The 11,992-nt window shown below is 37.6% G+C and overlaps 1 protein-coding gene across 2 annotated transcripts in view; it reads right to left on the bottom strand.

Moving 5' to 3' along the window:
- Positions 1-7,515: 7,515 nt before the first annotated feature.
- The window catches only part of LOC145980561 (uncharacterized), a 126,686-nt gene continuing 122,209 nt past the window's right edge, over positions 7,516-11,992 (bottom strand). For both annotated transcript variants that reach the window (XM_083113588.1, XM_083113587.1), the window contains exon 4: positions 7,516-11,923. In XM_083113588.1, coding sequence (XP_082969714.1) covers positions 9,418-11,923 — 2,506 coding nt within the window. In that variant the 3' untranslated portion in view covers positions 7,516-9,417. The remainder of the gene's footprint in view (positions 11,924-11,992) is intronic.

Here is an 11,992-nt window from a genome sequence, read left to right as displayed (position 1 = left end):
GTGTTCATTGTCTACGCCGTGTGAAACTGAATTATTCAGTTTGGAATTAACGATGAGGAGAGGGGAAATATTAAATTGCAAAATCTCCATTTCAACGAACCGAGAAGTGGACAAAAATTGGATAATTCTTATAAATATTCAAATTACATTCATGTTTTTAGTGGTATAATCGCAGGTAAAATCAAAGATCTTAAATGGAAGATTTTACCTTGCTCTGAACTAAGCCAAAAGGCATTTCGAACCGATCTAATACATTACAATACATTACAAAATACATTTCAAAATGCTATTGAATGTTTCATGTCGATAATTTGACCAATGCATCAATTCTTGACGCTGAGACGATATTTTCTGCAACTACCTCTTCTCTTCAATCCCTTCTGTTCTTCTCTTCTCCTTCTTCTCTCCCCTCCTTCTGCTCGCTCTGCATTTATCTCATATCGCCTTTCCTACATTTCTCGCACCTTATCTCCATCCCAATCATTTCCACTCCTCGTATCTCCTCTCCTGTCTTAGATTTCCGACTCCACTGCACTCTTCTCCTCTTCTTTTCGTTCTTCTCTTATTCTCTCCTTTACTTTACTCTCCACTCCTCTCTTATCCTCTTCTCTCTTCTTTGCTCCATTTTCCTCATCTCTCCTAGAATCTTTTTCCATTCTCCTCACTACATCTCTTCTCCTCGTCTATTCTCTCTTTCTTCTCTCTACTTTTCCTCTTCTCCTTTCGCTTTCTCTTTCTCCTCTCCTTTGTCACCTTCCGTTTTCTCTCACCTCTTTTCTTTTCTGTAAACTCATCAGCGATGAAATACTAGAAAACCTATTTTTTTTCTTTCAGAAAATATTTTGTCACTTGCGATATAATAGTGATATTTTTAATAATTTTATACAATATTACTTGTTTTTATTTCTTTTGCGTATTTTATAAATATCTATTGTGCATGTGGCAACCCTGAAATTGAGCCTAACTCTACACGCAACACACCAACGCCTTGTAGAAATTGGGCTGCCTAGTTTAAAATGTCGTTGTCCTCAAACTTTTGAAAGACACTGTACATTTCTTACTGTACCTCTTCTGTTTCATTCTATACTCTATGGTAAAGCATTTCTAAGTTTGCTTCCTCTGTATCATTCTATACTCTATGGTAAAACACTTCTTAGTTTGCTTCCTCTATACCATTCCATACTCTATGGTAAAACATTTCTAAGTTTGCCTCCTCTATACCATTGGATCAGAAGCGCAACCACGTATTTTTGTCTGGAGGGAGCAAGTGGAAAGATGAACGTACCAATAATAATAATAATACTGTAATCATCATAACTTTATTATTGTCATTGTTTATTGATTTGCTATATTTTACTTCGCTCTTGTGCCACTTTTGGCTAATTTGCGAAGATGGAACGAGTGATGATATGATGAAATTGATGAATGGACACTGATAAACATCCATGCTCAACATTACTATTATTAGTCGTAGTAGTAGCAGCAGCAGCAGCAGCAGCAGTAGTAGTATCAAAGACGTTATTGCCCTTCGTAAATTATGCAAGAAGGGAGTAGAAGTTGGTGCTAAAGCATTTGTGTTGGAACAAACGATTTGAATTATTTTTTCAACACGTTAAATTTCACATTAATAATGGAAAACAAGCACACAAACTATTTTTGAAAGACAGAAAATGCTTGATAAATGTATTCCAAATATATATTTTTTCTTACATTAAGATCTATAACTTTGATGGACGATATATGTTTCACACATATGTAACATGGAGCGACACGTGGACACGAAATTGTGTACGTATTCAAAGTTTCATTAATACATATTACATCCAATATATATTATTTAAATACATTACACAACCAATTCATTCATTTCACAATAAACCAACAGGAAGAATTACATAAATTTTCTCTGAAATGTGCACGCTCCCTTTCCTCAAAACAATTATTCATGCATTTAAAACAAAATCAATTAAGACAATTCTCTCTCTGGTAATTTACAATGCATTACAGAGAATAATGATACATTGCGAGCGAATGTAGATTTAATAAAGCGCAAACAATTTCACGGAACGCCAATGCATTCTCTCTTTTAAAACTTTTGTTCCTCCCAGATGGTGTAGTGTTAACATCGTCATCTTGTGATCAAAGGGTCCCGAGTTCGATACCCGGTGGAGGCAAATGGCACATTGGTTCGGATCCCACTTTAAACTGTAATTCCAGTACCGACTAGCCATTGTGTGCGTAAACCAATCAATCAATTTTACAACTTATTTTCATTTAGATCGTTCGGTGCAAAGGGTCGACTCCCGCCGCTCCCCTAGCTACGATTCTGAACTATATAAGACTAAGAAAAGCAGGCAAGCATTGCGAACGAAGCGAGCAAAAACATTTTACGAAAAGTTTCTTTATTTGCATAAAATTTGATGTTATGGGCGGTAATTGCTTCTCAGTTTCCTGTCTGTTTCAATCTATATTCTATGGTAAGACATTTCTTAGTTTGCCTCCTCTGTAACATTCTATACTCTATGGTAAACCATTTCTTAGTTTCCTTCCTCTGTATTATTCTATATTCTATGGTAAGACATTTCTTAGTTTTCCCCCTCTGTATCATTCCATACTCTATACAATTTTATGCTACAACGTTTCTTTCTTTGGCTCCTTTATGCCATTCCATACTCTATGGTATAACATTTCTCCCTGTGCTTCCTCTATATCATTCTATGCTCTATGGTAAAACATTTCTTAGTTTGCCTGCTCTATATCATTCTATACTCTATGGTACATTTCTTAGTTTGCCTCTTCTATATCATCTTATACTCTATGGTAAAACATATCATAGTTTTCCTCCTCTATACCATTCTATACTCTATGCTACAACATTTGCCTCCTCTATACTCTATGCTACAGTTTTCTTAATTTGGCTCATCTATCCCATTCCATACTCTATGGTAAAACATTTCTCAGTTTGGCTCCTGTATATCACAGCAACAGTTTGAGATAAAATCTCGTTCTACTTTTACACAGAGCATACATTTAAATAGAGCAAATGTGTTACATGAAGTCACAATGACTGACTGTGCAACTGTACGAAACGAATCGTTATTCTTTATATGCTAGTAAATTTTCAGCTTAGCACTTGTCTATAGATTTTTGGTTCTACATTTCCAATTACCTTAAATGCTGTTGATACAAGTACACATTTTTATATAGTTCGCTAACTACATCGCAATAACCATAAAGATCTTCCTGTTTTTGACAGAAATAATCGACAAAGGGAGTATAACATCCATTACTAAGTACAAAGGTACAAAATTATCTACAATGTATTTGTGAAATAGGTTATTTAAATTGAGCAAAGTTGTAAATTTCTATTGATGTACACTATATTTCTTTCACATGATACATAGATATCATAAAGATCATTATTCTTGTAAGCAAGAACAGAGCTTGAAGAAGTAAGTGAAGCCACGGTTGTTCTACTGCGGCTAGAAAGTATATAAGATGTGTAAGACGTTACTTTTGAACTTTGAACTACACAATTTCAGACAACGTGTGAGCAATAATACGGAGATAGGAATAACTATCAAAGTTTTTTCGTGTTAAATGAAGGAATATAATTAGTAGTTACAAGTTCGGCATCCGTGTAATTAATATTACCATACACAAATTCTTAAATGTCGTACTTCGCACTGGTTGAACACACTTTTTTATTACTAGCATGTAATTAAATGTTGTATTACATATAAACGCATAAATTTACTTTTAACTGATCAGGAAATAACTGTGTTTAATTTGCGATAATAATTATTATAATAATATTACCCTGAAATAAATACATTTACAGGATCTCTTTTTCGAACAACTCGCTCATTCAAATACATTTATATTCCCCGCAACCCCCTCCCCCCCCAAAAAAGAAACATGTGACTAATCCTTTGACGTGAACAGTCCTTTCATCATCACAGCACAGGTTGCGGCCCGGGAGTATACACGAAGTATACGCATCTCGGAGGCCCCGTGGCAACCCACCATCGTGAGGAAATTGGGAAGTGTAAGGCGGTCTCGGAACTCTTCTATAACGGTTGAAGATCTCCACACCTCTAGGTAGGATTGTGGGAGGGAGACTGGCAGTCGGGAGATAGGCCAAGGGCTGTCGAGCCACGGGCTATTGTTATGTATACCAACTGTAATTATTTGCACTTGTTAGACAAATTTTAATGATTATAATGTAAATTAATTTTCAGGTGTCAGGACATAAGCATACCTCCGAAAGTTAGCGGCACAGAAATTGTAGTGTGTACAACGTACGCCAACGTTCAGCGCCACTGCCACAGACCTTTCGACTCACTACCATTCTATCGTAACAATGTTCTGAACGACATATTGAGTCGCGACATGCAGTTTTACGTAATAGGTGTACTGTACATACTAGGCGTGTGTCGGTCGACCAGGCATGGGAAGTTAAACCGAAGAGCTCATTTCTTTAAGGCCGTGAACTTGATGTAACGGAAACCTGAATTACCGTTATCTCAAGCGATGTGGTTTCCCTGGTGGAGAGACACGGAACTAGCTGGCATTGTTGTAAACACTGCCGGCGTACATTTAAACAGAGTGCGCCACGATGTTAACATTCCATTGTATAATGAAAGACGAACCACAAAATAATTGTGGAAGATGTTCCTTTCTCCTTCGCGGGACGTTTATTATCTAATGTGTTTTCGTAGAATTGTGTATTTCGTTAATGTAGTCGCTCTCTCCCAGAGGGCCCATCCCCCCCAAGGCTAATGGCGCATCCCCCAAAATCATATAACCCCCAAATCATATCATTCGCGCACTCAAACCATTTCGTAATCCCCACAAAGTATTTAATTATGACAGCGTGTCTACCGAAAGTAACTTTTTCCTTAGCTTTACTGAACGCTATACTTGATCTGCCCCTCCTCCCTAAACAGGGGTTGCCATCACTCAAGACCACCCATAAAATTGTTCATCATAATCACCCCAAAAAAGTTTGGATGAATACGTAATAAATGATGTCTATTTGAATGAAGTATCATGTTAAACTGTCCATATTTTTTAATTCTTCGATTTTCGAAAAAAAAACTTATAGCTAACACAATGATTGGTTAAATGTAATAAATTATGTAAATATGCACATAAATTGTGTTTGTGAGTGGATTTATAAATTAACAATTTGAGTATTTAACACAAATTGTTACACAACTTCAAATACAGATAGAATATTGAACTTTGGCAAACCAAATAACATGCTCGTCATATGACCGATTCATTTATTGTTTCACGAGACATTACAGAACCCTACATAGTAATTCTTAAGCTCAGGGCGATAATATAATACGGCATACGGCTCCTCTTTCAAAGAACTCATCCCCCTCCCCGTTTTCTTGGGGTAAATATAATTATTATAGTAATAATTATGTAGATTTTAGCTTCAGTACAAATTTAACTTGTTAAAGTAAAATTTTCTTGTGACAAGAAGTTAGAAATGCGCATTCGATATATTTATGTTCCAAATTATGCACCTGCTTTAAATTAAGCACTAAGTATTATATTCTAAGAAGTGATGTTATTAATGAATATCGAGAATATCGCTTAGCTATGTCTTGTAATGCAGCCAGAGTATAAAACTTCACATTCACCTCAGTAAAGCGCGAAACACGCATGCTCGCTACACACCATAAAATTTTTACATTCATTTCTTTACAGGCTTTCATGAATATTAATTTAATAGGGTGTCAATACTTTGTTAGAATCCAGAGATCTTTAGTCTTTTCCAGTTTATCTTTTGGCACGTTCGAGGTCGAAAACGTATGGATTCCATATCGCAAAATACAGTCTCCAAAATTTAATGTTCGAACTCTCTCTCTACTACAGAAATCCTTGACAATCTAAGATTTAACACTATGAAGAGCTTCCTATCTCCTCCTTTAAATTTAATACTCAATCTTAATAACAAAATTTCCATGCCAATTTTAGACTTATTGTTGATATTGAAGAGTGGATATTGCCTCCTCCAAAAAGATAATTCTCAGTCTCCACACCAGAATTTCCTCAACAGTCTTAAGACAATAGTAATACAGAAGAATTGGATACCCCCTCAATTTAATGCTTAATCCCCCTCTAAAATACCCGCCATAATTAAGACCTAGAGTTGGATACTATCCCCCCACGTTTAATTCGGAATCCCCCCCAGAACCCGCGTGTCAATTAAGACCTGATTTGTAAGAGTTGGATATTTCTCTTCCCCCCTCCCTTCGATAATACTCTCAAATACTTTATTTTTCTTCGTGTAAGGGATTAAATATGGTGCATTGAGGGTGTAAAATTTTTACATATATTTTGGGGAAATAGATCAATGTTGAATTTTATATTATTCGACGGGAAAAAATCCACCCAAAAAATCTCGATGGCGCAACCTGAGCCAGAATTTCCCCTGTGGGCACCCCTGCTATCTCCATTTCTTATACGTTTAGGTAGTGTGCTTGAAACACGTTTACCAAAGTGAGATACATACCTTTGGATTTGTAAAGGACAAAGTGTATTACTGATAGGGTGCGGATGAAAAGTTTTAGGGAAGGTTGTTAAAGTGTAATCTACACCTAATTGTATTTGAAATACTGTGACAGTATTCCAAGTATTCTTACTTAGTAGAATGTCACAGATCAAGAAGAAAACAAGAATTAAAACAATATTTTGGGGAGAATGAAACATGAACTGTTGACAGAACAACACACAGTTCAAATTTTCGCCGTAGATGTCACTGTCTACTGTTACTCACTGACGTCCTCTGGCAGAATATCTCGGAACCAGTTCCAAGTCAATGATTTGTCGAGATCGTATTGAAACAGAACAGAACTGCAGGGGTGTACGGGACAGAGAATTTTTGGTAGGAACGGGAACATTTTTTAATCCCGACATTCAGGACGGGAAAATTTTCGGCACGGAAAATGTTCGAACTTTTCCGACGCTGTGGAAATTTCGAATTCTACACGTCATTTTAATTTTGAATGTTTGTTTCTGCACTTATCAAATAAAAACTAACAATTTTCGAGAAGTTTCAGCCACTTATAATGCAGAAATCATCGAGACATAACCACTTCGAAAAATAACCATTTTCAGACTGTTCGGGATCCCGAAAAGTCGGGATCGGGACGGGAATTTTTTTTCCCGTTCCCGGTACCAACTTTTGGGAATCCGGCACATTCCTACAGAACTGTGGGTGTTCTTTGAGTAGCTACGTCTCTGTATCAATTTCATCATATCATCTTTCATCCTCATCTTCGCGATTAGCCAAAGGTAGCAGAAAAAGTGAAGTAAAATCAACCAAATAAATCAATAACCAAGTCTTGAAAAGCAACAAAGACTCGTACAATATACATAACATAACTGTTACCACATCATACCTGCTATTCTTCCGATGTTACTTTCCTTACGTCGTCGAAGTTTGTTTTAAAATTTTCTTCCTATCGTAAGAAGTAAAAAAATAAAAATACACTGTTGTACACTAGAAAATAGATTTATTTATGACTTTCTTAAAGAACAGTAGTAACATGACATATTTACACAACTTCCAACGATAGCGATTGTTTACAAATGAAAATCGATCCACTACAAAACATAAAAAAAAACTTTCATATTAATTTGCAGATGATCATAACGTTCTTCACTAAGTAGTGTATGCAAAAACCTCTGGTAGTAGAAGATTTTCAGTAAATGTGATTATACCAGAAACATTTCCCCCTTGTTTTTTCCTAATTCCTTTCCCTCTATTTTGTACCCAACTTTTGATCTCTGATCAAAACTTACCAAATGTGGAAATGACAAAATACAGCTTGTCATCCTCATTCCCTAAAGATATTTGCTGATTTTTAAAATTGAACTGTAGCACTGCTGACAACAGCCAATTTGAAAGTTTATTTACAAATATGTTGGCTCAGTGTTGAGGTCCTTTCACATGCTTTGAATAATGGTTTTACCAATTCATGAATCACATTTGATGATGATTTAGAATAACACGAGGATTGTGTTCCTCATGTAGAAATGTTAACCATGACAAGAAACTGCTTTCAAACCAAGGAATAGAGAATTTGAAATTTAAAAAATGTCAACTGATTATCTTATAACCAAATTTATGAATTTATATATTAAACCAGACAATGGTTTTACCAATCTGTGTCGCAATAGTAGCATGTATATTATTAAACTCAGTGTGAATGTTTGTAAATACGTGTGTATGAAGTAGTAATTGGTATTTAATACATTAAAGCTTGTTTAACATTATTATAAATCGTAAATAATGTCAATTAATAATGTCGGTATGTATTTTTAATTCATTTGCTCAAAAAATGCTAATTTAACTAATCATACCTCGATAAATAATCAAGCCCATGACCGAAAATACAGTCTAGTCGTTTTGGAAATAGTTCTCTTACACAAGAGTTCAACTTTTCGAGCAAGGGATACCTTTCATGAAACAAAACTAAAGAGAAACAATATTGGTGATGATGTAATTTGGATAATAATTTATATCTTAAAATAGTTATTGTTCCGCATCACAGATCAACATAGTTTTGCAAAGTATTTTGCTACTTGACAAAAATTTAATATAACTTATTTCTATGAGTCATTGTATGATGTAAATAACAGTGGTCACACGTGAATTAGTGAGATTAGAACGATTTAATAAGAAGAAATGCGCGTGTCAGTTGTTAAACATGGGTCTTTGTTTACAAATGTTTCAGTTTATATCACGCACCAAATAATAATCAAATATCTCTTTTGCATTGTTAGTGATTCAATACCAAACGTCATATCTTTCCAATGTATAATTTATCGCATTCATGCACAACCTTTGAAGTTGTACTGTGTAAATTGTAAGTACAGTTGCTAATGTTGGTGAAAACAATTCTCACACTTTTTTATGTAAAAATTCATGATAATGGAAAACAACAAATGATGTGATGGAACATCAACTCAAGCCACAACAAATACATCAACAATAAATTATTAGAATAAGTTATTCAATAAATAGCATCTCTTACTACGAGTTATTTCTTGACAGTGTGTTCTTCCTCGTTCTCTGTCTTTAAACAAATGAGTCTCAGTCATAGACAAATACGAAGCACGAAAGAAACCTTAAGGATGTGAGCAATTGAGCAAGATATTGTTACATTGGTGGGGTAGAAATCGAAGTCCTCCTTGCTTCTAAGAGTACAGCCACTGTCCAATCAGAGGAGAAAGTATACAAATTTTTACGATTGGCTTTTCCTTTCCACACCCGAAGTGGCGCTTATATTATTCTTACACCGGTCAAAGCACGATGAGGTTCTTTATCGTCCACAGCATGTCCAACCACTGCACTTTTCACTTCAGTGTTCTCGAACTGAAATTCAAAGGTCGTCAACGCACATTCAAAACCTTAGGTTGCTTTCTCCTCTTCTTGCTGGTGACACTTGTTGGAACTTGCTCCTTGTTTCGTTGTTCCTTGCTGCGGGATACCCTTCTCCTCAAATGAGTGGTTTCTTGACGTAGAGAAGTAGAAATGGGAGAGTCAGGAACAGCAACATCTGCAGAACGTACGCTCACTACTTGTGAGCTTGGCTTGTTCAGTTCTTCTCGTACTTGCTTGACCTTCTCAAGGTACCCAGAGAGAACGTCCGAAGTAGATCTTAGCAAACCGAGCCCGAATCTGAGTTTCATCTCCGCTAACCTTGTAACAAGGCCGAACAATGTAAACGGTTCACCTGAAACATGTGATGAGGTGTCTGCAGTTTCGATATTTTGAGTTGTTGCTACGTCATGCGGCGATTGCGTCACTGTTGACGAATCCTGTAATCCTTCTGAGACAATCTTGTCAGTATTTGCCTTATCAGCGTCAATGTCTTCAAATGGAGCCAAAGATAGATTTTCCGGTGCAATCTGAGGAGTTGAAGACGAAATTTCTTCTTGATGCATATTTTCTGGGATCTTGAAGTCTGTTTTCAACAGCGGCTGGTGGAACCCTGATAACTTTTGCGGCATGTACGCTGGAACCTCGTAATCCATTATCTCATTGTTCAATTCGTTTTCGTCATCCCCTCCAGCGAATCTTCTACGTCGAGTCAGTGTGCGAGGACCACGTTCGAATTGTGTTTGTCCTGTTACCACCGCAGTCAGAACTTTTTGAACAAGCGTCAAGAAGTCGTTGTTTTCGTCCTCTTCCATGTCGCTTCTTCTGCGTTTGAATCCTGGCAAATTCGGATAAAACAAGAGACCTGCCAACCCTGCCGTCACAACCAATCCAATCAATCCCACTCCAACGTTTGGCATCACCTCCCTCGCGATGAAGTTGTATATCCTCGTGGAGAGATTAGCTGGGGAAGTATTGTTTAGTTGAGTTTCAAGGATTTCTTCTGGTTCCGGAGTTGTGGTGGTCACATTGCTGGCTTTCCTGGAGGGCTTTGGTCGCCTTCTCCTGTTCTTATTCTTCTTCTTCTTGCTCCCTGAAGTACCGGGTCTTCTCGTTGGCCTTGGCCTTTTTCTGGTTCGCTTGGTCGTAGAAGATGGTCCTGGCGCTTGCGTTACAGTGTTAGAAGAATCCTGTTCTGAGGTTGATGCAGACAATTCTGGTTTCTTTGTTACTTTGTTGGTGGACACGGCTGTTGAAGGCGACTGGCTAGGTTTAGATCCAGTCTTCTGGGAATTACCCGAGCCTGTCGTACTTACAGATTGCGGGCGAGTGCGAGGAGGATTTTGCGGCCTTCTTTTGTTTCCCGATGGCCTGCGAGTAGGGCGACCAGTTACTCCAGATGTAGAATTCCGCTTCGATGTTGTCTTTACTGTTGTGGAAGTTACTTCAGCTGTGCTTGGCGAATTGACAACCGTGACCGGTATAGGAGTTGGGGTTTTCCTTACGATGGTGGGTTTGGAAGTTGTTATGGTAGATATTCTCTTATTCGTCGTTAAAGATGGTTTTGTGGTAGCCGTTGTGCTTGGTTCTGAAGGTTTTCTAGAAGGCAACTTTGTTGACAAAGGTTTGGTTGTGGAGGGTTTCAACGCTGAAGCTACGGTAGGTTTTGTTGTAGAAGTCGAGTGTATAGTAGAGGTGGGTTGTTTCTTTGTTGAACTTGTGATGAGAGATGTTAAGGGTTTGGGAGTAGTTGATGGAATAGTGCTTAACGACGAGTAAGATGGTTGCGACGTTGCCTTTGTGTTCATCTCAGCAACAACTTCTACGGGAGTAGTCCCCCATATTACGGTTGAAGGTCCTTTAGACGACCCTTGATTGGACAACATGGTCCATGTTGAGAGACCACTGGTCACTGGAGGTGCTCCAGAAGTTGTAGAGAAGTGATGTCCAGTGCTTGCAGAGAGTCCTAAGGCTGTTGGCGGATGTCTACGAGAAGGGAACAATGTAGCAGAAGGCATCGTCACTGTAGTTCCTGTTGCATGATTCATTTTGGTCGTAGCTACACTTGACTGCGGAGTTACTTCACTTGCTTCTTGAGTCGTGGAGGTCATCACTGTCGAAGATTCTGTTCTTTGAGGAGTTTGAATGCTAATTGGTTCATAGATGATAGATTCTTCAGAAGTTTCCATATCTTCTTCTTCCGAAGGACTATCGGAGGTGGCCATATCGGATTCTAGGTCATCCAAAGTTGTAGCTTCTTCATTGGAAACAACATCTGGCACAGAGTTGAGCAGTTGATTCGTAACTAAAGCTATTGAATCGCCCAAAGGTGGAGATTCATTTTTACCCTCAGGAGCGGAATAGTCTTGTGTCAGTTTCTGAGCTTCAGGATCGCGAGTTCTGGAATCGTCTGCCCATCTGTGATACCAGACAGGTTGCCATAACCTTCTACCGGAGTCAGAGACACCCATATCTCTTATGGTTCTGGCATCTGTTGACGGCCTTGCACCTTGCCTTCTGAAAGGATAATTTGAGGTAAGGAAATACTATAGAACCACAAAACTTCAGCAAGCATGTTTATTTGTT

This window comes from Lepisma saccharinum, chromosome 28, assembly GCF_977018435.1.
Source record: "Lepisma saccharinum chromosome 28, izLepSacc3.1, whole genome shotgun sequence".
In the NCBI taxonomy this organism is placed as follows: Eukaryota; Metazoa; Arthropoda; class Insecta; order Zygentoma; family Lepismatidae; genus Lepisma; species Lepisma saccharinum.
Note: the sequence above shows the minus strand (reverse complement) of the source record. Positions and strands in the feature narration are given on the sequence as shown.